The following is a 27,790-nucleotide window of genomic DNA, read 5'->3' as shown; positions in this document are numbered from 1 at the left end:
GAGTGAGCGACGTTTGCGCTACTGTATGCCGTATTGAAGTGGACTCGGACCCAGACCTTTTTTTTCTCTCCCTGGAAATAAAAACGTCTGCGTTTCCGAATCTAGTAGTAGCGCCGGCTACTACTACTAGTAGAGCGGGGGTTATAACATAACCTCTCAAAAACTATGCCTAAACCTAACCTTAACCTGTAAAAACAAGCGTCCCCATCGACTCCCAGGCTCAGCAAAAAAAAAGGTGCCGTTCTAAATACATCCATCTCAACATGTAGCCATGAGCAACTTACGACCAATCGGATATCCTTGATCTCTCCGATGCCCACGTTGATCTTCTTGCGTTCGTTGACGGGCAGGCGGATGTTGAGGAGGTAATACTTGTGGGCCACGCTGCCCACCTCCATGAAAGGCAGCAGATCACACTCGTAGTACCGTCCCTCGTTCTCATAGGTCTAAACAAAAACACACACACACACACACACGGCATTTTTGATACGTTTTCAAAACATTGTTATTCCTTCTACTACTGTAATCTATTCCAGGCAGGGTTCTGTGTGTGTGTGTGTGTGTGTGTGTGTGTGTGTGTGTGTGTGTGTGTCTGTCCTGGTGCTAATCTCGTAAACAAGAATATACAGTTTCTGGCGGTAACATTTAGATTATCATTACTTTTCACATCACTTCAAAACGAGTTCAATGAAAGTGAACTGAACTGTGTTTTTTGTATGGTGTGTAGCCTCTAATACTGTCACTCAAAATAATAATAATAATAATAACCAGTAAGACACCTTAACCCATTCAGGCCTGACGTCGAAATTAAAAAAATTATAATAATTAATTAATTAATGAATTAATAATTCTAAATCATGACAATTTTCTGAAAGATTTGAGGCACATTTTAACGACTTTTCAAAACTAGCAGACCTACAAGCTCGTAGCGCGCCACTCGGTGGCGCGCTTTGAGCTTGTAGATCTGCTATTTTTCAATAGCTAAATTATAACACTACCTGAATAATGTCACTTCATTATGTCAGCACTGTCATAGAAGTTTCATTTTTAAAATTGTCTCATATAAGCATTGTGGTCCAAAAATAAATAAACGGTCTCAGCGATATTGTCAGGGAGTTGTCTCGGTGTCGTCACAACTGTAAATAAACCCTCTCAGAAATGTGTAATAATTCGACAGCAGTAACATCAGCGTTTTCTCTTATTAGCCGGGGATTAACCTGCCGTACTTTTTATTTGCGTTTTCTCTATTCACTTGGCCATTATTAAGGTCCACAGAATGAGAGGCCTGCTCTGCCGAAAACATCGCGAAAAAAAGTTATGGCCATTTTTGTATAACACACCATAGATAGACAACCAATATAAGGCAACATTTTCCAAATTTCATCAAGCTTTTAGTAGCATGTGGCAATTGTGACAAAATGTCAAACTAGGGGGTTTTCAGGATTCTGAATTCTTCCGATTCCTGTCCAATTTTGGGCCTGTGGCTCCCCAGCTATATATCTGAGTCAAACCACCAGCGATCATGGGAAATAGATGGGAAGTCCCTGGAAGTCAAAATGACCAAAGCGATCTTTATAATCTTAATACTTAGGCACAAACAAAACTATTTTCTAAGAACAATATTGATGTAACTAAGAGATTCGACAAGTTAGCTATATTTTATATGCTTATTTTAAGGAATAATAAGATTATTGCTGTTAAGGAAAAAGAAAAATCGTGATGCGACATTTCCTGCTTTAACCCATTTTGTGCAGGAACCCCTTTTGGTGTTAGCATTATGTTGTGCTTTAAGCTATTGAAAAATAGCAGATCTACAAGCTCATAGCAGCAGGAGGTCTGCTATTTTTTTTTAAATCGAAGAACAACTGACATAGAAACATAGCTTTTTCAGAAAACTGTCAGGATCTAGAAGATATTTTTAGAATCTGATCTCAGGTCAGAATGGGTTAATAAAAAACAGTGTGCAAAGGTGACAGCTGAGTGAGTGTCGAGCAGGATGGTCCTACCTTGGCGGTGGTGAAGTTGCAGTTGAGCTTCCTCAGCTCTTTGGAGTGAGCCATCTCTGTCCATTCGCTCAGCGAGTCATCTCTGTAGGCCAGACCCACGTCAATGGTGACCAGCGCTCCATCCTCTGGACCAGGAAGGGGTAAACATTAGTGTTACAAATAACTACTGTACATAAGATTCTTTTTTAACCCATTTATGCCAAACTCTGAAAGAATATATATTCAAAGATTTGAGGCACATTTTCACGATTTTTCTAAAATAGCAGACCTACAAGTTCATAGCTATGATCTCGTAGATCTGCTATTTTTCAATAGCTAAAGTATAACATACTGCTTAAAAACACCAAAAGGGGTTCCCGCCTCAAAATACTTTCCCACACCTTCGTTATTTGCACACATTAAGCACACAGACCGGATCTGCTTGTTTAGTTATCATTTGTCACTGAACTGTCAATCTAGCTAAACGTATACATGAATGTAATTAGCTGTGGGAAGGGTCTACTAGTGACTTCAGCAGCAGCCTTGTGTCTGAGACACGCGAGGAGAGAAAAAAGTCTGGGATACGGTCGGTCGGACCATCCATCCACACACACCCACACCCACACGACTGATTTCAGTCATTTCAGTTATTATGTTCAGAAGCGTTCCGTCATAAAATCTTAATAGCATTTAAAACGGTGGTATTTTCTCACTCATTTGTGATACCGCATTACCCTCAGGGAAAAACAACAACAATTCTTTACTCCGGAAATAGATTTCTCCATCGTGGGATGTCTGCTATTAACAACGCCGATTCCACATCCATATAATTCTTGAATACAACCAAAAGTATTTGTATCTAGAATTCCTTGGATAATTTTCTTAAAACAAAAGAAAAAAACACATTTTGCCTTTGCTCTTTACAGATTATATCCAAAACTCAAAACCAGAACACATTATAATCTGGGTTCATGCGATCAAGATGTTCCAAGTTAAATGTTGATCCCATTCCAAGCGGCTATGATGACCCAACGTTTGCGGGTACCTGGGTATAGGCAACGCGGCCTGTCGGGAGACCCGTGCTCCGAGGAGCACACTTTGCTAGTTGCAACAAGGGAGAAACGATCAGCAGCAAAGCAGCGAACTGACAGTACGTTTTGACGTCCAGAGTGGCTACGTGTATACAGTATAATCAGCCAATCCTTTTTTTTATCGTTATCATACTTCACTCTTAGAACAGCAATAAGAGACCGTTATGGCCTCTCCACACTTTTAGAAACGTCCCTTTTTGACCCATCTGCTCTCATCCAACGTGACAGTGCTCAAGAAGAAAGCCACATTTTCAGCCAAATCACAACCAATCAAATTCTTCATTCACACCAGGTCAACTCCGCAGAGCATAATACTGCCATTTGTGTTATAAATCCTGAGATGGGTTAAAATAAGGCCTTGGTGAAAGACAAGCAGAGACACATGGTCTTTTGAGCCAAAGGCTCTGAAAGCTATGAAAGTGGTTATGTCAAAACAGCTGCAGCTAATTAAAACTTCCCACTGCGAGGTGTCAGTAGAGTGTTTAAAAATGACTGTGAATAATGATGCAAGAACTAAACTTGCATTGTTTCTATGAAATTCACCAAACAATCAAGTCGGGTCTTGGATACGAATAATTGATGGGGCATAGGTTTCAAGTTTCAACGATTATAAAATCTTATAGATGTCTCCCACTGTGACCCAAATCTAGGTTATGTAAATTTAATGTAAACTTAAGCATGGCCTGCAGTTTGCGTAAAACACAGACCACCCCGGTAAAACTACTGAAAGGACACAGTCAGGAGCCATTAAAACACAACATCTTTACATCATGTTACAAAGCCAAGTGTCCCCCTCTCTAGTTATGAAACAAGCTAGAGTGAAGAGAAAGGAACCCAATGGCCTGAACAACCCAAACAAAACAAAAAAAAAAACGTGTGGGAGAGAAGAGAAAAGGCACAGAGGAACAGAAAGACGGTTATTGGCAGTCGTCTGTCTCTGTGACACCCCCCCCCCCTCCCCTCGACACCTCTCTCTGTTTCGAGGTAAACGTTGCCAAGAACCCCTGAATGTCAGCTTACGGCGTAAAAACATTCCACCTCAGTCCAGCGGCCATCGCCGCGGAAACAAAGCCTTCTCAACAGCTGTGTTATTGCTGGAGCCATGCCAGGGGGATGCTTGGCGTTTTGGGTGATGCAAGGCAGGTGGGTGGAGCAGTTATTAACCCATTCTGACCTGAGATCAGATTCATGCGAGGTTTCCACTGGACACACACTGGTCTGATGAACCCATTCTGACCTGAGATCAGATTCTAAAAAAATGTCAGTCGTTCTTCGATTTTTCAAAAATAGCAGATCTACAAGCTCGTAGCGCGCCACCGAGTGGCGCGCTACGAGCTTGTAGGTCTGCTATTTTTCAATAGCTAAAGCATGACATGATGCTAACACCAAAATGGGTTCCCGTTCAGAATGGGTTAAGAATACCAACAAAGTCGCCCTTTTTACCAACACACTCCGGGGCGTATACAGGCCATGGAACTGCTCAGTCTGGTGTTCATAAAGTAACCCAAGTAAATTATGCTTAAACGGTTAAACCCAACCTTATTTCCAACCTTAACCTCAGTAAAAACGAGGCCAAAACCTTACCTCTATTCCTAAACTCAACCCCAGGAAAACTGTGCCCTGACCCTAAACTTATTTCTATAACCTCATTCTGTCTGCGTGAGGTTGGCGGGGAAAAAACGAGGGTGAGATGGATTATGGGTGATGGTACCCTTTACCGTTAAAACACAATTGTTGCCTTGGACGTGTATACACGTCTTATATCACAACTGTGGTGGTGCTAACGACCTGTATACGCGTTTCTTTTTATTGATAAAATATATATTTTTTTCTCTTTTGGTTGGCCTCTCTTCTCCTTCTGCACCATACATACTCCTTGTTGATTGGCGCACGCGCGCTGCCGTTCACTTCCTTGTTTGCGGCCCCCGAAAGAATGTCTCGTATCTCCTAATCTAGGGATACTCTCCGTGGTTTTGACCAGATGGGCAATGTTCCGTCTTCATTTCTGACTTCAGCATGGCTCTCGTTTGGAATATTAACTCTTCTAGATAGCGTGACCAGCGCGAGGTAAGGATGGAACACCCGGTTTTGGTGGGGAACGGAAGGGAAGGGCGGGGGGACCTTTCAGAGTAAAATCTGCCACATCTGCTGGCACTCTAGCGCCGATATATTTTGAAAAATGCTGGCGGCATCCGTTGTGTTCCAGGGAGTCATTCTAATTGGATAGGAACACGCCGATATGCCCAAAGGCGGTTTCAGGACTGTGCGGGGCGTGCTTCACTCACTGGTCATGTGACTGCAGTACAGAACAGTATCCAGTATCCACCTTACTTAGAATTCTACTTTGTTTACTTAGACGTGACATATTAACCCATTCTGACCTGAGATCAGATTCATACGAGGTTTCCACTGGACACACACTGGTCTGATGAACCCATTCTGACCTGAGATCAGATTATAAAAAAATGTCAGTCGTTCTTCGATTTTTCAAAAATAGCAGACCTACAAGCTCGTAGCGCGCCACTCGGTGGCGCGCTATGAGCTTGTAGATCTGCTATTTTTCAATAGCTAAAGCATAACATGATGCCAACACCAAAACGGGTTCCCGGTCAGAATGGGTAATGTAAATAATGCTGGATTTCAGCAAGGATGCAAATGTTTATCCACAGGCTCCCACAAAAGCCTAAAACGGGCAACAACATAATACATTTGGAGAGATTAAAATAGGGTGCATTTTGCATCCCAAAATGCAGTTTATAGTTAAGGGACGCAATGAAACAACAACCTCTGCATCCACGGGATGTACTACTGTACCGTTTTCTATTCTAGTTTATTTTGCTAGCTCTAGTTAGTTCTTCTGTTTTCTACGTAAATATAACCACATTATATAACCATATAAAATGAAATGGGAGTTAAATGCTGCAATTTGTAAAAAAAATGGCAAATTATGACTCCCAACGTCGTTGAAGGGGGACTCATAAAAAGACCATCCCTGCATCCCGGGACTCATTACATTGAAAACCTATTTGCATCACTGCATTTGGCACCGGCCATTTGGCCAGACAAAATGGTCTGGTCGTTTCTGGACCACAATGGAGACAAATGGGCCCGACGCCATTCCGCTGGTGGTTCCGGAGGGGCGAGGCATTTTGGTTTGAATTGCGTTACCTCATTGAGAAGAACTGTGTGTGTGAATGTGGACACAGAGGGTCTGAAGCGTTTAGCTCCGTCAATACACTGCTGGCTCTTGTCTCATAAATAAAACAAAACAAACAGCTACAAATCACCTACATCTGGCTTCAATCATTCTGTACTATTTGCTATGGGCATCCGTTTGCACTGCTACCGCCGAACGTGCTTCGGCAGAGCAGAACGGGAAAGGATACGAGACGGATACGAGACAGATCTCCACGCGGACGTCACTGACGCCGGCGTCAATGACGAGTGAGGCACGTTGTTCACCATAATTGCGCCGCAATAATTAATCTTTTAAACCACACTGCAACAACACCAATGGAACAAGGGAGGGAGGAACGGAAGAGGGAGGGGACACACACACACACACACTTTATTTAGCGTGAATAAAATCATCAATCATCTGTATGAATGAGGTTGCGCATCAGCAATGGTTTTCAGTGCAGTGCTAAACCCATCTATATGAATAGTTTGATGACTAATACTTATAATCTGCTTATACCACTTTATAATTATAACTCAATAATTATAATACTCAACTAGCTATGACGATAACACATTGGAGAGTAGGGATGTCTGATATCGTCGGCTGATATTAGCATAAAAATGTAATATCGGATAATATCGGTATTAGTTTTTTTCATTTGATTTATTTGTATTTATTTTTTGGGTGGGTCTAGTGATTGTTACAGGAGTTTTTGCTGTAGTGTGTGTGTGTGTGTGTGTGTGTGTGATATGAAATGTGAGCTTACCATAATCACAATTATGCTTCTGCACTAAAATAGGCCTCCATCCCTCCATCTATTAGTGGGACTCATTCAAAGGACCACGAGTGAGTCCCGGGACTCACTTCATTGAAAACCTAACAACATCACGGTAAGGAAAAAAATTGCCCTTTTATTTTATTAGATATGTGATGTTGTTTCCCGGCATTATGTTGACCTTTGGTGAAAAAGCCAGCCGGTATCGGTTGATATCGGAAATTAAGAGTTGGACCATATCGGAATATCGCATATCGGCAAAAAAGTCGATGTCGGTATCGACATCCCTCCCTATTAGAAAGCATTTGATAAAGATTTGTGGTTTGAGTATAAAAACAATGTTTTTATAAAGGTCAAGTATCACAATAGAGTATGCGCGTGACATCATCATCAAACCAGGAAGTTATGCAGGAAGGCCTACTGAGTGGCAAAAAACGACTTTCTGGCCTTGACAGCCCACACAGAAAAGTACCATCTGATTGCATTAAACAACATTAAACAATGTTAAACTCACTTTGCATGTTGCTTTGCCACTCGATGTGCCATTCACTTTAAGCATGCGCATACCCTCTATACTTCAGAATTATTGGTCGTTCAAGGTTTTTGTTTTGGTCATAGATCATAGTTTCATTATAATTCTCATACATTGTAATTTGTACATAGTTGTTGTAATACATTATACTTATTATTAACGCGCTGTGATGCGTTGTGAGCTTGTAGATCGGCTATTTTCAGTAAGTGTAAAATTACAACGCATCAAGACCCGCCAAAATACATTTTAGTCGACTAAATCACCCGTAGATTTAGTAGACTAAAACAGTGTGATATTTAGTCGTGTGATATTTAGTGTGACTAAAACTAAATGAGAACTATTCAAGAGACTACGACTAAAATAGAAATGTTCTGCCAAAAACAACACTGGACACCCGTCTACAGTGCAATGACAATGTTTGCTCCGTCGCTACAATACCTTGACTCAGAAAACATCACTATGGCGTTGTCATTGGCTAAAACATTGTCATTGGCTGTCATTGTCATTGGCTGTCATTGTCATTGGCTAAAACAACGAAAACAACAAATAATGTCCATGATTCAGAGGGAATCGATGCCCGTCAGCAAGCCAGACAGCAGCAGCATGTGTTCTTTAATGCATTCCTCAAAACTCACACCAGACTCAATCTGTGTGTCCAAACCCTTTTAGTTTGGACAGTTTAACAACTACAATCTGCAAATATACACGCTCACTCACAACACAATGTGAGCTTGTAGATCGGCTATTTAACAAATTTAGGACTGAGGCAGATTTAAAAAAAAAATCTAAATCCTAAAAGTTTTCTGAAAAACCTGTTTCTATGTCAGTGGTGCTCAACCTTTTTCATGTCAAGGACCCCCAGAATTATCTGAATTTGGCCGCGGACCCCCCATCTGAAAATATGTTGTTCCAGGGACCCCCCCCCCCCCGGAAGCAAAGATTTGAGTTAAAAACGTTCGCTCTGAAAGAATATATTCAAAAGATTTGCACCACCTTTTCACCATTATTCAAAAATAGCAGATCTACAAGCTTGTAGTGCGGCACTTGGAGACGCGCTATGAGCTTGTAGATCTGCTATTCTTCAATAGCTAAAGTATAACATAATCCTTGACACATCAAATAATTTAGTCGCTGGCGATGCTGCACATCTAACCTATAAGCCCTCAGCTTCTTCTACTTCAGAATCAGAACATTTTGAGCACGTTGTTCCCATTTCTACAAGAGCATGGCCTCGTCTTGACAGTCTGAGGCTATACAGAGACACAGCCATGATGGGACTGGGAGGTGTGAAGCCACTGGGCAGCCTGTGGACCGCTGCCGTGTGGTTTGGGAGGGTGAATCACTAGACCAGTCTGTCTGGCAGCCAGGGGAACAGGCTATAGCAATAGCAGTAAACAACCCACAAATCCCCCTCTTCTCCCCGCCGCCCACCCCGACCAAACTACATCCGCTGAGCTAACTAATGGCACAGATGACTGGGCGGCCGACCATTAGAATGACTGGGGACTGTTTAGACGAGTTATGTCAGCGTGTTTAGGCCGCGTGTAAACGCTGCGCGTCTGTGAATTTGCTTTGATCTCTGGGTCGCGTAATGTAGGTTTCAACTGAACACCGTCTTTAACCCGTTCAGGACTGGAGGCCGATTCTAAAAAAAGAAAATTTGCTTATGAATCCTAACTTTTTCCTTGATAAACCTATATGTTTCTATAATGTCAGTGGTGCTCAACCATTTTCATGTCAAGGACCCCCACATGTAATTGGCTGCAGACTAAATCTAAATATGTTGTTCCAGGGACTCCCCAGACGCAAAGATACGAGTTAAAAACGTTGGCTCTGAAAGAATATATATTCAAAGATTTGCACCACATTTTCACGATTAAAACAAAATAGCAGATCTACAAGCTCATAGTGCGGCACTCAGTGCTGCACTACGAGCTTGTAGATCTGCTACACCAAAAAGAGGTTCCCGTCGAGAATGGGTTAATGGCACAATACAGATGTGCATCAAGGCTTTCAAGCAGTCATTTATTAGCCTACAAAGTATGGTTTCTTTGATCCACCATGTAGCTCTGTAACAACATCTGTTGTATTGTATTATACTCTTCAAATCTCAAGGAGATGCACAGATACGTGCATGTCTACCTGAAGACTTCCCACAGTCTTGGAGAGTGTTGCATGGCACTTTCCCAGAATCCCCAATTCATTCATTAGTTCTTTATCCTCTTCGCTAATCCCTCCTTTCATGACGACCCCCCCCCACCCCTACCCGAGACCAACCTGCCACGGCACCAAAGCCTCACAGACACATTCCTCTCTCTCACTTCCTCCCGTCCATACGTTCAAAATCAAGCCTGCAAGAAACTCAGGAGGATTATTGAAGCCACCCAAGTCTGGTGGCCAAATCTGGTATTGCAGCATTTAGCACGCCACTATGCATGCTTTTATGGTCTGAAAGGCTACTAGTGCTGTAAGTGTTAAGACGGGTCAGATTTTTTCCCTTCAATACCAAGGGCTACGTATATCTTGTGCCAGCCTTTATTCGCCTTTTTCTTTTTTCCAATGAGACCGTCACTGGACAAAACCCAGTGCCCTGTTTTGAGACACACCAATGGTGAAAGTAAACTTCAGCATTCTGTCTGCACTCAGGCATCGATAGGAAATACCCTGTGCCACGCCAAAGTCAACGCCGTGGCACAAGCCAAGCGTTAAGGCTGACTGATCCGGCATCTTTGTTCAAACAGAGACAGGCCGTCTGCAGGCTGAGGAAACGCACGTCTTCAACATGTTTCCTAATAATGGACGCAACGAAGAAGAGGGGGGAAAAAACCATGACAAATAATACAGCACATGTCCCTCATTGTCATGTTATGCCACAGTCTCTCCGTCTGACCCAAAAAAGAAAAGAAAACCAAAACCAGCAAATCCACACGCGGTGGGAGACCCGAAACATCTGAAGGTGTGCGTCTTAAATTGTGCTTCTGGGAATGAGGAATGGGGGGGGGGGGATTGGGGGGGAATTGGTCAGAAGCCATCAGCTTCTGAGTAAAGCAGGTGCCAGTTGGAGACAGTCCCCCCCCCCCCCCCCCCCCTGCCTTTAGTGGAGACCTATCAAAGTCCCGTTGGCCAATCCCAGAGGGTCCGTATCACTGAACAGGACATCCATCATTGTTAGCCCGCCTCTCTCTGTGCTAAAAGAAATCCAATCTAGTGCGGGAGGGAGGGAGGGAGGGGAGGGGAGGGAGAAAAGAGACACATTCCTGCGGGTTCCTGATGCATTCCCCACTACAACGGGCCAAAGTGAAACCAGACAATAGCCAGCTATAATGTCTACGAGGGGGCAGACATATATTTCAAACATATCAGGAGTGTTAGTGGCACTACAATGACTTCAAGCTTGAATTTACGACTACTCTGTGTGTATGTGTATGCGTGCGTGCGTGCGTGTGTGCCTCGAGTGCGGCGGAAATGACAAAGGACTTGAATATTTCAAGGATTTGCCAAAGCCCGAGATCCATTGACACAGCCATGTGCTGCAGGGTTGTACAAAGTGATAAGCACAGACGCATGCATGAAATAAGAGTTTTTTTTGCACAAGATGTACTCTCGCTGACAGAAACATTGCAAACTAGAAAAAGTGCTCCTCGGAGCACAGGTCTCCGCCAAACATATTCTCTGCCACGCCATCGCCTTGCGGAGACAACAAAACACAACAGGCACAGAACGAACACCTGGAACGGAATAAGAAATGACGGCCGTACAAATACAACCAACTCAGTATAGTCCTAGTTTGGTCAGTAACGATACATTACAGTATACTGTAGCCTTACACCGGTTTAGAAACAATGATAGAGAGGGTGCATCACCTCGTTTACAGATGTGCACTTACGACTGTTAACCACTTAACTATAGAAGTAGACAAAGAAGGATCACGCAGACCGTCTTCACTTACAGAATTAGATTTATTGAGCAACGTTTTGGTCGTTCAGACCTTCATCAGGCATAAAGAAGAACTGACAAGCAGTCAGTGTAAGTACAACTCTGGGATCCACTTAACTATAAAATAATGTAAAATTCATTCCAAAATAGCCAATCAAAAAAGATCACAGCACTCAAGGTTGAGAATTTCACACACAAAAACAAAAAATAATGTATTTTCCTGATTTTAAATGCTGCATTACGCTAAGCCTTTTCTATACCCGACTGTTCTAGCTGTGCCATTTATTTGCCTTTAACCTCTTAGTTACTAAAATCTCAAATATTTTTTAAAGCACCTTTTGTCATCCCCAGAATATGACACACACGTGTGTATATATCTCTCTCTATATATATATATATATATATATATATATATACAATACAAGTCAATAATCTGGACATTGAAACTATATGCACTGAATCTGGCATCTGTCTACATGCCCTGCTATCTACATTTTAGCCTTTGCATAAGCCTGCAAGGTACTCAAGGCTAGGTCAAGCCAAGGCCTAGTGCTACGACAAATGCTACAGGCTACGGTGAGTCTTCAGATTGGATGCGAGTCTGCCGTTCCAACTTCCAACTACAATGGGGAGTTCGTTCCACAGTCTGGGAGCCAGAAGGGAGAAGATTAGCTGATCTGAGTGAGCTTGTATAGGAGGGGTTGTAGCATTGGATCAGGCTATGGAGATATGGGGGTGCCAAACCTTTGGTTGCTTTGTAGGCCAACATCAGTGTTTTGTACTGTGCGGTCAGTTGCGGGAGCCAATGGAGGGAGAGGAGAAGGCGGGATTTTGAAGAAGATTTCTGAATCATTTGGGAGGGGGTAAAGTGCACATGCCAGGCCAATAAGGAGCGAGGTACAGTAGTCTGGAAGGGGAAGGGTTTGAATGTTCTCAAAGTGGGGTCCAGGGACCCGCGGGGGTCCTTGGGAGAGTTCCAGGGGGTCTTTCAGAGTTTAACTCAAATCTTTGCTTCTGGGGGGGGGGGTCCCTGGAACAACATATTTTCAGATGGGGGTCGGCGGCATATTACATATAATTGTTGGGGTCCTTGACATGAAATATTGAGAACCACTGATATAGAAACATGAGGTTTTTAAAAACATTTTTTTTTAAAAGTTTTTAAAACTCTAAACGGTTACAGAGTGTAAACCTATAGAGGATCGAGTGACGGCTACGATGCGTGTCCTTACAGAGGAATGGAGCCGGTACCATGCAGTGGGAAAGGTGCAAACGTCGACAATCACAACAACATCTCATACCTTATAAGCTACAGATCTATACCAGATCAAATGAAAATGGCGCAGATATGTGAAAGATCCAACTTCAATTGGACTGAAGATAAAAACTAGGGATGTCCTGATTTTCGTTCCGATCCCGATAGCACAATTTCTGTCTTAGCCGATATCGATACCGAATACAGATACCAGAGAATAAAAAATAAAAAAGTTTTTTTCCACCGATTGGGAATAGTGTTTATAGATATATAGCTAATAGCTATACATCTCGTGTTGTGTTTATAGCAGACTCCTCACTCAGATGTGCACTTGCAGTTTAGGCAACTCGAAAGCAAACTCCACATGCCCCAACACTTTTATTTACCTGCCATAGTGTCAACCCCCTATTACCCCTGTGTCAGATCGCTGGTTAGACTGGCCTATTGACCGACACCGATATGACCCGATATGACCCATTAAGGGCCGATCCGATACTTTTCCGATTCCGATACAGTATCAGGACATCTCTAATAAATATATAACAATTGCCAAAATATAGGCTGCATGATATATCGAACATGTACCTTCATCAGAGTGGAGAATATAAGTATAAATCAAGTTGAGCAAAGCCACTCTTCTCTGCCCCTCTCTCTAACAGACACAGTTAACGATCGCTTAAGTTAAGTGCCTGCCAGACAATCAGATGAAATGAAGGCAGTTGTAGAGTAGAGTGTAGACTAGTGAACTGAACATTTTCTGTTTATAGCAAGTACTTCATACCATAGAAAAACATAGCTTTTTCAAGAAAACAGAAAGCAACGCCGGAGCAAAGAGAGAAATAACTAAAAGCAGCGACGACGCCTCTCACCTATCTGATTGTACATCTTGAAGGCAATGTCAAACTGCAGGATGACGAGCATGAACTGGAACCAGGGGCTCATCTCCTTGTTGGGCAGAGGGATGTGGACGGCGAACACGATGTTGTTGGCCTCGATCTTCTTGGCCATGGCCTCGTCGAAGGTCCGGATCTTGTCGCACTGGTTGGGGCCCCACGGCATGAACCACTTGGTGCTCTGGTGATGCTTCACCGTGTCCACGCACTTGGTGGCCAGATAGTGGACCGCAGTGGTGGGGCTGGGAGCTGGGATGGGGAGAGAGAGAGAACAAAAAGCAAGAGGGGGTGGAACAGAGATTAAAATAGGGTGCATTTTAACCCGGATCCACGGACAGCAGTTATGGGAGTCAGCGGGCCCGGGGTCAAACTGTCTAATTTCCAATATAACATGGTAAAATATGTGACTCTACTGGCTCGCAGACTGATACTGTTGAATTGGAAACAAGCACAGGTTCCGACTCACACTTCACTTATGAGAGATGTTATGCACTACTTACAATTGGAAAAGACATGGCAACCCTTCATTGAATATTTCAATAGGTGCACGCTAACCCCTCCTACACAATAGATAGCACAATAGAAAATTGGAAAGAAAAAAAAAAGGGGGAAAAAAAGGAACAGAGTGTTTTTTCTTTATTTTATTTTTTATCATTTAAAAAAGAATGTCTAATTCACTTAATTTACAACAACATGTTGGGAAAGTTTGAGAGCAAGAGTGTCTGTCCTGTTGTCCGTTTTGTTTGTCTGTAAACTCTGTTTTTTCATGTTTATCACATTTATGTCTTTTTTATTATGTATTGTACGTGGAACATTTACATTGCATGTTATTTATTTATTTTTATTTAACTGAACTACTCATTATCATTGTCGATAATATTCTGATGTCATACAAAAAATGCCTAATAAAAACAGTATTAAAATAAATAAAAATAGGGTGCATTTTAAATGTTTTTTTTTTGCTAGCTTTAGTTGTAATAATCATTTCTGTTTTCTACATGAATATAACCACATTATAACCATATCAAATTAAATGAGTTAAATGCTGCAATTTGTAAAAATGGCAAAATATGACTCGTCGTTGAAGTGGGACTAAAATGTGGGATAAAATGTCCCTGGGACTCATCTAAAAGGCCATCCCTGCATCCCGGGACTCATTACATTGAAAACCCATTTACATTGATGGAATGAGAAATAGTCAAACTTTTTGTATTGTGATGTTGGCAGCGGCAGCTGCCTCATGCATGTCAAATAAATATCCCGTGAGAAGAAATAATCCATCATTTGGGGTCCTTGTTGTTGTTTTCTATTTAAACACAAGAATTGAGCTAGTGTGAGTTAGTGTTTTCCCAAAATATCAGCAGCAAATAATTATTTTTCCTCAACAGAATCCAGTGATTACGGTCACGGAGAGACTGTTGCTTTGAAGTCAACCCAGGGAATTTCCCGCAGCCATCACAATTGACAGAGATTTATGAGATTGGTGTCGGTTATTCTCTAGTCCTAGGATATCAAGGTGCTTGTTGTAAACAGACTTGCTTAGAAGGCGCAGAGGTAAAGATGTGAACCGGAACACGGAGGGGAATGAATGTCTTATTAATGAATAAACAACACAAACCTGACATGGTCGGGCAAACCATACCGAAATAGAACTGGCAATTCTTTTAGCTTGTTAACCCATTTAGGCCTGACGTCGAAGAAAAAAAAAACGTTCGCACATTTGTGCCGCATTTTTACGATTTTTCAAGAATAGCAGACCTACAAGCTCGTAGCGCGCCACTTGGTGGCACGCTATGAGCTTGTAGATCTGCTATTTTTCCAATAGCTAAAGTATAACATAATGCTTAGTTAAAACACCAAAAGGGGTTCTCGTCCAGAATGGGCAAGCCTCTTAAACCATTTAGACCTCGATTCTACAAATGCCTTCTAAATCCTGACAGTTTTCTGAAAAAACCCATGTTCCTATGTCAGTCGTTCTCAAACATTTTCATGTCGAGGACCCCCAAAGATTATGAATTTGGCCTGCGACCCTAATCTGAAAATATGTTGTTCCAGGGACCCTCCAGAAGCAGAGATTTGAGTTAAAAATGTTTCACAAGCTCGTAGCGTGGCACTCGGTGCCACACTATGAGCTTGTAGAGCTGCTATTTTTTCAATAGCTAAAGTATAACATAATGCGTAAAACACCAAAAGGGGTTCCCTCCCAGAATGAGTTAAAACACTGACTACACTGCATCTTGGCAATCACCATGTCTTCTAATCTACGCAATAAAATCACTTTCCCCTCCCGTTCGTGAGTTACACAAGTTATGTTTTCATCGTTTAATCCACGTTTTAAATAGGTTTTAAGTCATACAGGGTTTCCACAGGACAGAGTGGGAATCGCAATAAATTCTGTCGCTCTGGCGTGCAAAGGATTATAGGAAATTGAGTCCCAATGCGTTACAATGGCGGCAGTGGTGCAGGTGTTGTTGTGATCGGCACAAAAATATTCGATTACACCGTTTTGAAGTGGATTCTCATGACAAGCAACTATCAAGTCGTCACAGTGGCTCTTGTGTGAAAACACGGCAGGGAGATCTGGAACACGATTGTTTAATCACGGCATTAAAATTGTAAAATGGTCCGGGAACATTTTTACAGAGTGAAAATTAACTATGATATTACTGTACCGTTAATATATTCCACAACCTGTAGCATATATTTTAAATCAAACCATTGCATGATGCAACGGAAGCACAAACAGAAATTAACCAAAAAAAAAAAAAAAAAAAAGTCCATCCACCTCCATTTGTTGCTTTTATCTGTGATTATTTTCCCAGATTTCGTTTTTTAAATCAAAACAAGCTTTATTCACAGCCGATAACTAAAGCATTGCTGATCACGGTTAAAAGAAAAGATCGCAAGACAATATACAATTTCCACAAAGATTGAGGTTCTGGGTAAATTAAATAATGATTTAGTCTGGCATTGAATGAGTTTTAATGCCAAAGCACTTAACAGGTAACAGCTGGAACAGCCCCTGGCTGCAACAACATTCTACCAAGCATGACCCTAAATAAAAGAGGGTCATGCTCCGATCGACGAAACAATAGCATCCACCCCCTGTTTTACCGGCCCCTCTGGACCAGAAATCACATCTAATCGGAATGAAATATGATCCATTTGTCGTGATCACATGGTAGCCGGAAGCCTCACCCCAAAACACACTCCAACCCCACATTTCTTTCAGACCACAAGCTTGTATAACTCCAACATCTTCAGTGGACCATCAATTATCATCAGAGTGTGTGTGTGTGTGTGTGTGTGTGTGTGTGTGTGTGTGTGTGTGTGTGCTCCATTATAGGCAGTCAACCTATTTGGAGGAGAAGATGCTTTTTGTACCCATGAATTTCTTTCGGTGATGGTAATATGACAGACTGAAGTGACCAATGTTGGCTGTGAATAAATTCATGTGTTGTCTGTACATTTAGGGCTTATTTGGACTCGAGCACTGAGACACATGATGTTTCGAGTGTGTGGGATACCAAAAGCAACTGAAATTGTATAAATGTGGACTCAAATAAATAAATTGAAATGTCTTCCGTGTGTGTGTGTGTGTGTGTGTGTGTGTGTGTGCTTGCACAATACTACTGGACCATCAAGATTATACTTCCTAGGATGATCTCAGGCTTATTTTTGAAAACTACTCATTCATACTTCAATCATTGCCTTTGCCCTTTCATGTTACAGATGATCGGTAAACATGTCATTGGTTCGACCTCCCGTTAGATCGACCATCACTAACCCCCATCTCCAACTCTAACCTAAACATGACCGCAAGCACGGGAGCAACGCATCCCTCACCAACCTTAATCCGGTCGAACTAACGGATGATCACTGTGCTCGCTACAGCGTTTAGAATAACCCGACCCTCCTATAAACGTCAGCTACTATGCTCAGCAAATTGCTGATGAAGAATGACTATAGCCTTATGGGCAAGTTGGGGGTGATGTCATTCATCATGACTTTCCCCAAGATGAAGAAATCAAATGTCAAAAGTGAGAAACGACAGAGTGCACTGCTGCTGAGCCAACCGCTCTCCCCTGGCAGACAGAATGCACAATGCCCAAAGCTGCACTCCACGATACACGACTCCACCATCACACATTAGACATTCTAATGGAAAGCTGCATAAAGCGTGCTACTTCTCGGGTGCAGGGCTCCAGACTTTGAAACAATCTTTGAACAAATGTTTAGTTTTTGCAGCAGTTGTGACTTTAACGGCTACAGACAAACGTCCATACCAGGTGGTACTACAGTACTGAAGAACACTCATAATAACAGAAGTGAAAAACGAAAAGAAGAATCCGTCTACTACTGTAGCACCAAAGGATCTTAAACGGCGAAGGAAATAGATTCTTTGTTTTCTTACACACCGATTCTTTCCACGACAGGAGATTTCTACTCCTAGGTATTTATATGAACATACCTGGTTAATCTGTTCACACTGAATAGTGATCTATGTGGGCGAACGGTTACACACACACACACACACACACACACACACACACACACACACACACACACACACACACACACACACACACACACACACACACACACACACACACACACACACACACACACACACACACACACACACACACACACACACACACACACACACACACACACACACACACACACACACACACACACACACACACACACACACACACACACACACACACACACACACACACACACACACACACACACACACACACACACACAAAAGGGTCAACCATTGATAATAGGAGTGTAACGAAAACAATATTGTAACTTTCACAACATTGCAATATCTATATCATGTCTTGATATATCATTGTGGGCCTGTGATCATGGCATCTACGACAGGTATTACAGGCTGGAAATTGTGCAGCAGAGACTTATGTTCATGTTTACACAGCGATATGAGCAGACACTTATCTTTACAGCATCTCTCCTGTAATAAACCTTAGCAGATGTTTTAGAGATAAGCGAATATCTGCAAGGATGATCGCTGTGAACACTGATTAGTGTATTTTAAAGACTTCGGGCTCCATCTTGTGTCACCCCTTACCCCTTATCCCTAAACTTATGTAAGTTTTTACTATTTTAATGTATACAGTTCAACTAGCCAATCTACATCGACACATTGTTAGCTTGTAGATTGGCTATTTGTACTATTTTAATATGTTTTAAAATTGTAAAAAAATGGCAAATAAGTTTAGGGATAAGGGGTAAGGGGTGGCGCAAGATCTAGGGCTTCATGTGCAAGTCAGTGAAGCACTGCATCTTTACCAGAAGTGCTTAGCTCAGATCCAGCAAAAATGACGTATCAAGAAAGAGATCATGGATTGAATTCTGCCTTGATTCAGCCTTCAGAGCTGATGTGTGGCAGCATTTCAAGTTGTACTGGTCAGCTTGATTTATTTAGAACCTGACTGTGTGCATGTGCACAATGTTCTTGGGATTTTGAGCATGATGGAGGCTACAGGTGCAAAGCACAAAGTCCCACGATCCATCTCTCTCTCTTTTTTATTTTACTTTTTACCAAATTCAAATGCCTTATTATAGACAAGCTTTTACAATAAAATGTATAAAATTCCTGAGATCTATTTTTTAACCAGAACTTTCCCACCCTTTTGCAATCTATTAGGGATGCACCGAAAGGGAAATTCTTGCCCGAAACCGAATATAGTAAACAGTTGGCCGAAAACCGAATACCGAATATGATTATTATCATATATCTTTTGTCCTACCATTGCTGTCACCTTAAAGCTACCAGATGTATGGCAAAAGTAATGGTTATGGCAAAACTTAACTTAAATATGAATCACTATTATGGGTCCATAAAACATTTATTCAGCTCTTTTGAATGCATTAATTGCAGCATACACTATTCGTGATATATTTTCTGCCTATTCGGGCCGTAACTGAATAGGCCGAAAATGCATTTTTAGCCATTTTCGGTCTAATAGGGTCTAATGAGGACGAATATTCGGTGCATCACTACAAGCTACAAACAGCTCTTTGGGTCTTCGCTATTTCGCACCATGCTCATTGATTCTAGTAGTTGATGAAATTACTAGAACATAATGTTAGCTTCCAGAGCTAAAGTTAACAGATACACAAAATCTGTTGAACCACATGATGAAGATGCCTTAGGATCCCTGTAATGAAATGGGTATTAAACATCTTTCAAATTTTAAACGATAAGACATCTTATTAGTCAGCGCCAAAGCAAAGTTTGTTCGTTTCTGCGAGAGTGAGGTCTAGCCAACACCAACTCGGGATTCCTGGATCGCTGCCCTCCACAAATGCCTATCCGACAAGCTGTCGCGCCGCAGCACGTCTACATAGGTGGTACGCTTCTTTCCCCTCCTGGCTTTGCCCTGGGTTGGCTCCCATAGGGTCAATTTACTTGCCTCAAGTTCTGTGTGCCTGACGCAGTGCCCTGCCAGCCTCATCCTTCTCTCTCTGACTTTGTCCGTGACCCGTGGTAGGTCCCCATAGAGGTCCACATTTCTGATGCGGTCCGTCCATGTGACACCTAGTGCCATTCGTACCAAAAGCAAAAAAGCTCTTATATTGGCAAGTAAAGCACTCTTAAGCTGCATGATTTCTGATTTGTATGAAAGCTTACACACTGATGAAGGCTGGATAGCCGAAATGTTTGTCCTGTGATGTAGTGAAAAATCACACCTGTGTGAACCGAGTGGTGCAACTGCGTGTGGGGGTCCCGAGGGGTCCCCGGAACTTCCAGACCCACAGGGTGCCGGCCCGGTTCTGGCGAGCGGCCCCAGATTCAAAACGGTTGAGAAATGACAGAGTTAGCGTGTGGGTTTCCCTCTACTGTACTGTACTGTCACACACTAAATAATATATACAGTTAATATGTGTGCGTTAGGCTGCGCAACAGTTAGTTGGTGGTGAAAACCAACCAAATGCTATTTCCGTGCTCGGACAGACCCAGCCAGCGACACACATACAGTAGCTGTCTATAGGAGTGGTTGCACCACTCAATAAATCTGTTGAAAGTATATTATTGGTGTGTGTGTGACCTCTTCACCTATTCTACAATGTTGATTTGGTGCTGGTAACGCACCATAAATTAGAGCACGGTGGTCCCAAGAAAGTTATCTAGGTTATATACAAATACATGTATCGTTATTATTATAACTTGGTGTGTGTGTGTGTCTGTTGAGGTGACCACAGTGGAACTTGGCACGGACAACTGCAAAACACACCAGCAACACGCACATGGTGGCGACAAGGAGGCCACACCAAATCGAATTAAAGCCAGCTATCTGGAACCCCTTGGAGTTCCATTATCTGGTGACCCGAGAGTCCAGCAACACACCGGCTCCAACACAGTGTGTCCAGAAGAATGGCCGTCCCCCTGGCCCACTGACCTCACGCTGTGTTCCTGGGTTTGTGGGGAAACAGGGGGAGACAAACCCCTTTCTACTCAATTACCCCCGCCGCCCCTGGCCACCGAGCAAACACAAAGGAATCCGGCTTCATTAAAACCATCTCAGCCAGCAGCGAACCAAACAAGCTAATTTATCACCAGCCATCTCATGGGTGAGAGAGAGAGAGAGAGAGAGAGAATGGCTGGTGTTCACACAGGCAGGGGAAGGTGGTGCCAGCTTTAGCCTACTGTAAAGATAGTCATCTTTCACATGGCCTTAACTTCTATCAACTGTCGTTTTCACTCTGTGCGTGTGTGTGTGTGTGTGTGTGTGTGTGTGTGTGTGTGTGTGTACTTGAAATACACTGACAGCAACTCCCAATAATACAATCCTTGAGATAGTCTACAATGCAACTCTCTCTCTCAATGTGCTCTCTCTCTCTCTCTCTCTGAATATTTAGTATATAACTATATTCTTTTGTAAGGCCAGTAAGGGAGAGGGACATAAGTGTAGCAATGGAAGCCTAGGAGCAGGAAATGATACATTGAGAGGGAGGAACAAGAGGGAGAGACTGAAAAGAAAGGTAGAGAAAGAGATGCTGCCTGGGGCCACAGAGCAGACAGACATAATCTGGGGAGAGAGAGCGAGAGAGAGAGAGAGAGAGAGAGAACGAACACGAACGGGGGTTGGCGAACATTCAATGTTGCATCAAATAAAATATGCAGAATAAAAGATCTCGTGTTGCTTAATCAGTTGCACTCACAACTCACTACTACAGACAACTATAGTTCATCAGAAGTCAAACAAAGTGGCCTAGTTTATTTCTAGCCATTTATCAGGAATGAAGTTAAAATGTGGCACGGACGCCACGCATAGAGTCAAACAAACTCCGTGGCGGAAAATACCTTGGTGGTACAAAGCAGTGATTTCGGCTCAGGACACTTTAGGAGCAAGCAACAAAAAGTAGGCTATCAGTTTTTGGAGTGACGCATGATAAAAATCAAATGCTCCACAGTCCTGCTTTGTTAGATAACGTCAAGTGTTGAATTAATCTTCAGTTATAGTCGCCCCGCTTACCTATGAAAATAGTAGACTATAGCCTGCCTGCGAGCATGGAAGGAATAGCCGAACTTGAAACTTTTAACAATAGTTTCTATACACAATAGACACCCATGTTGTGGCATTTTAAACAGCCGTGCTTGTAGAAAGGATTCTAAATCATAGCTAAACCAACAATAATAAAAGTGAAGCTTACCAATCAAACCACCGACCATGAAGGAAAACGCTTGGAACAAAAGCAGAATTACTCCCACAATGACCAACTTTTTGGTGCTCATATTTTCAATAATAGCCCCCGCCATCGTGGAGAAATAAGGTTGGTGAAAGTCACACCACCAAGCGAGAGAAAAAATAAGGTGGAAAAAGGGACGAATTTTACTGCATCTATATACGGACAAGCCTATACTACTCCCGGGGTTGAGGAAAGGAAGAGAAGCTTGGCCCCCGCACCGCTCTCTCTCTCTGCCTTGCCTTTCAACTTCGAAGGAGGAGAAAAAAAGGGAATCACATGACCGAATAGCACCCTGCTTATCCCTATACAACACTCCACCAGAGAATGATCTGACTGTGGAGCGCCTCCGCATTGCAATAGAGGTTGGTGGTAATGCAGGTTACTGTGTCATTGAATGCCTATAATAGCTACCCTGTTGTGCCTGTGCACAGTCTGCGGGGCTATTTAAAGGAATGTTATAGTGCTCTCTCTCATCCCCGTGTTTGATCTATTATAATCCTGACCATAATAAATTGTCCTCGAAACAGTACTGTTGTGTGTTGCTTGCTGCTATCTCTCAGGTTTTCAAATAAAAAAAGAAAGTGCATTTTGCAGCCATGCATTTTACTGTTTAATACGTGTTATTTCCCACAGCTCATACGTACTATGTTTGATTTATATTAAAAATAATAACTAGAAAGGCGTGATCAGAGCGCATATCTCTGCCAGTCCAGGTGGCCTAGACCTAGTACCAGGGACTATGTAAATTCTGGGTTGCAGCCCTGTTGCAGAACTGTTTTCCTAATCTCCCCCCGCCCGCTCCCATTGGATGATTTCATTCAAATCCTTGCCATTTAGTCCCTCATATAGTACCACAATATTATCGTCTAGTCCCGAATAAGCCCGCAATATTTCCTTTTAGATATAAACATCACAAGACAGAATGAGAGAGCGGGGAGTAAAGGTGCATTCAAACCTGAAGATATATTTGTTTTCAGTCGCTGCATTCAAGACACTTGCCTTGTGTCTGACACCTGACTTGTGTCTGAACACAGCTTTGATGGATGTGTTCTGCCCCCTCCCCCCCCATCAAACAAAATGTTTGGTACAGCGCAGAGCACACACATACACACCCACACACACACACACACACACACACACACACACACACATTTAGATTTCTTTATTTGAGTCCACATTTATAAAATACATTATCAAGGGCACAAATATTTCCAGTTGCTTCTGATATACTATGCACTCAAAACATCACGTGTCTCAGTGCTTGAGTCCAAACAAGCCCTAAACACACACTCATTCACAGGAGAGACATACAGAGATACAGCCATTACAGCACCAATGGCGACTCTGTGGTGGCACAGACAGCGACACAGTGGCTCTGCTGGACTTACTGATTGACAGTAGAATATTGAATAGATTCATTATGCACATATACCTCGGAAACTACGTTTTGAAATGACAGTATTTTCTTCTCTGTGCTTCTCGGTGCTATAAGAGTATCACGCTAAAGTAGCACGTTGACCACACAACACATAGAGGTCTTCGGGTACATCCGAGACCTGAAAGTATACCCGAACCCGGTTATGTCACAGTTCCATCCACAAGAAGTGACTTTGGGACTTCGGGACTGGGTCGGAACTGACAGTGAAATGACGGTTCCACTAATACCCGAGTGGACCCGGCCACTGGCTGTCACAGCTGTCAATCACTCCCTTTTTGTTCCTCCTCTGCCAGTGGTAGGCGAGCTGCCTGCGTGCCTTGCGTCACGTGACCTATAGTCAGGAAGTAGCAGCGCTATTAGACAACAAGAAAGAAAGCATGTTCAAAATAACGTTGGCATTCGATAATTCCGGGGCCTCTGGTGGTTTTGTAGGGGTACGGTTCGACATCTCTCTGTACTGCTCGGGGTCGGAACTCATATTTCTATTAATACCCGGGTCCGTTTCGGCACCGGTTCCAACATCTCCCTGTACTTTATTTAATTACGGGCCGGTCAAATTGGACCTGTGAAGACCTCAGGTGCTCTATATCTGTTGTTTTGTCGGACGGTGCAGGATTTTCCGAGGCCCACATGTGGTTTTGATCCCGGGGAAACAGCAGTGCTGTACATTTACTTAAGTACTGTTCTTAAGTACCATTTTGAGGTATTTGTAGCCTACTTTACTTGAGTCTTTCCAATTTCCAATACTTTTACTCCACTACATCTCAGAGCCACAATTTGTACTTTTACTCCACTAAAATTATCTGAAAACTTTAGTTACTAGTTACTTTGGAGATCTAAATGTTGATTTGAAAACGTACATTCAACCCTATATACACATTTCGGCCTTTTGAAAATAGCACATCTACAAGCTCCCAATGCGTCGCGAGCATTGTGAGCTTTTTAAATTGGCTATTTTCAAAAACACACATTTTGAACTTGTAAAATGGAACATTCTGCAATATGAGTAGGCTACTTTTAGTACATTTTGATGCCGATACTCTAGGACATTTTGAATACAGGACTTTTACTTGTAACAGAGTACATCTACACTTTCTACAACATTGCTTTTAATTGAGTTTTAATTTGCTGCATGTGGTGTTTTTATTATTATTTTATTTGTTTTTATTTGTTTTTATTAATTTTTATTTATTTTATGTTCTTATATTCAATGTTGTTCTTTGCCATTGTTTTATCATTTTTACTACTTATGTTTTATTGTATTCTATTTTTGCCCTGTGAAGCACTTTGCGCTACATTTATGTATGAAAAGTGCTATACAAATAAAGTTTATTATTATTATTATTATTAGATCTAGGCTATTCTGTTACTTACAGTAAGTAAAACATATACTTTTTCTACCACCGGGAACCAGCGACCAGCAAGTGTAGCACGTGGCTTGGACAACAAATACGTGGAGTCAGTGGTGGGAAAAAGTACTTAAATGTTGTACTTAAGGTAACGTAGTAATACTGCAATGTGGACGTAGTAGAAGTCCCGAAAATAGCCGATCTACAAGCTTTGCGACTTGACATACCTGCATGGGGATTTATATAGTGATTCAAGGAATCCAAGATAACATTTTATTTTATTGTAAGATCTACGGTTCAAGAGTTATAGGTGAAAACGTAAAGCGTAACAGTATAGCACCACCGTGAGGCCCATCTAAATACTGGGGCGTAATGACATCCACTGCCAGTAGCAGTTTCAGAGATAAGCTCCAGACTCACGCATGCACACACACACACACACACACACACACACACACACACACACACAGAGGTGCAAAAACATTTGATCTCCTTCACCAGCTGGATAAGCTATAAGATAAAAAGTTAAATAATACACAAATAATAGCGATGTCCAATGCAAATAAATATATTTTCACACATCAAATAACAGTGCCATCGGTGGGGTCCACTGTTGCCATGACTACTTTACTATACATTTTTCGTCTTACACATCGTCTTTGACAATGAATGGAGAATTCACGTCACGCGATGTACGATGATAAGAGCGCCCCGAATTTTCAAATACTTTGAGCATTAGGATGGTTTTAGTCTCAGTAGGTGGGTTAGTCTCAGTTAGTTAGGACGGGCCCACTGAGCACTGGGGAGACTAACACAAGTGATTTCACTGAAAATATCTTTAGTAAATTTACCCAGAAGCGCATGACACAAACCCCATCCAGATTTAGTAACATACCAACTTCTCATAGAACTAGCCAGTTATCGCTGGCTTCTCCGAGCTCTTTTCCTTCTCGGAAACCTGTCTTGCTCCTGAACAACTGCACAGCTGTGAACTGCAGCTTTCATGTTGTCCTTACGAAGACAGATGCTTCTAGCATTCTCACGCCCCAAGAGAAACAGGCATTCATCCATCATGTCATCTCTTGTCAGTGAAGAGTGTGGTTCAGGTCACATAGGAGCAGTGCAGAATGTAGGATGTGCAGCTTTTCAACTTCAATCAGAAAAAAATAATACCACAACGCACGCACACACACACACACACACACTGCGTCAAAATACTGGAGATTTCAAAGCCTTCCAGCATCGTAGAGTAGTCTTAAGGTAATGGAAAAAAAGGACAATGCACGTTTTGCCTTTTGGAATCAACCTGGACAGTCATAATTAGGATTACAAAATAAGATGACATTTAAAAGAATATACATCAAAATCACACTCGTGTGAAGTGAGGGGCGCTCTTATCATAATACATCACATTCCGTGCTCAGCCAATCAAATCATCAATATGATGCAGTGGGAAATGTGGAGTGAGTCTGCAGTTCTGACTGATGGAGGAGGCCAAAACATGATTCTCGTATATATGATTTGCATATTACTGTGTATTATTGTTTGCCTTTAAAGATCTAGAATCGAATACACAGAGCCTCAATGGAAACAAGCCCTTGGCTTATTGGGTTATCCTTTCATCAGTTTTTGTATAAATCTGTGCCGTACTGTGCCTTTTTGTTTGTTTGTTGCAAACTGTTTATTTTTTATTAAATTGGCTTCATGTCCCATTTCCTTCAGCTGTACACATGCACACTCATTAGGAGCGATGTGAAGATCATAGCTGCTGTTGTATGCCGTTTGAAAACCACTTTTCACAGCCAACATTGTATGTGCTGTTAAACCAAACAGAGTAGAGCCCAAGAGACCAGTGATGTGATGTGTTTATAAAGTCAGCATGCTCCAGAGTGACAGAGACAAAAAAAGGCCAGGCTTCCATGAAAATAATATTGCTAAAAATGACAGAGAATAATTAATTAATTGAAAGAACACATGGTGAACACCAGTAAGGCTGTGGACCATGTCAGGATCTCAGGCCACGTTCTCAAAGCATGAGCAGACGAACTGAACTGTTAAATGCCTGTTATTAAAGGCGTTTATGAAGTATAAAAAGCCTGATGTTTCGATGTCCCGGCTTCTTCATCAGAATTAAGCCTGTGGCGTCTAATGCAGTGGCGTGTTTTTATACATTGCACCTTTTAAAAGGGCATTTAACAGGCTACTCCTGTGCTTTTGTTTGTTCCAGAGCCATCTAATAGAAGAGTTACGATATTGAGGGGGCAGAAACCCAGCGCTCAGGCACTGTTCATGCAGCCCTGAACTGAGACAAGCTGGAGTTGGAAATACATTGTTTTCAACGAGGGCGGCGCAAATAAGAGCAATTTTAGGCATGTGTGCACGCCAGGCATGCCAACTGTTTATGCTGTACGATTACTACAAACCAGTAAGAAGCCTTAAGGCGACCGGCGACCGAAGGGCTGACACACTCTTCCAGTCCCTTTTTGTTTTTGTTGTCCCCATTCTCAATAGAAGTCTATGTAGGAGAGCCGCCATTAGACTGGCCCCATTTCGTAACTCTGTCTACAGTCTTACTCTATGGCTCTGGTTTGTTCTATATCTGTTACTGTTCTATTGTTGCACCTT

At 42.2% G+C, this 27,790-nt stretch overlaps 1 protein-coding gene across 3 annotated transcripts in view; it reads right to left on the bottom strand.

Annotated features, from left to right (window-relative positions):
* wls (Wnt ligand secretion mediator) overlaps positions 1-22,665 on the bottom strand; it is a 36,166-nt gene extending 13,501 nt beyond the window's left edge. Inside the window, exons 1-4 of one of the 3 annotated variants that reach the window (XM_080778709.1) lie at positions 22,343-22,665; positions 13,625-13,897; positions 2,007-2,131; positions 285-446 (exon numbers count right to left, since the gene is read on the bottom strand). In XM_080778709.1, coding sequence (XP_080634835.1) covers positions 285-446; positions 2,007-2,131; positions 13,625-13,897; positions 22,343-22,448 — 666 coding nt within the window. In that variant the 5' untranslated portion in view covers positions 22,449-22,665. Of the gene's footprint in view, positions 1-284; positions 447-2,006; positions 2,132-13,624; positions 13,898-20,100; positions 20,241-22,342 lie in introns of those variants that run through there. The other 2 variants (XM_080778708.1, XM_080778710.1) reach the window with 2 other exon arrangements.
* Positions 22,666-27,790: the final 5,125 nt, after the last annotated feature.

This window comes from Protomyctophum bolini, assembly GCF_963924005.1.
Source record: "Protomyctophum bolini genome assembly, chromosome: 12".
In the NCBI taxonomy this organism is placed as follows: domain Eukaryota; kingdom Metazoa; phylum Chordata; class Actinopteri; order Myctophiformes; family Myctophidae; genus Protomyctophum; species Protomyctophum bolini.
This window is presented reverse-complemented; position numbering and strand designations above follow the sequence as displayed.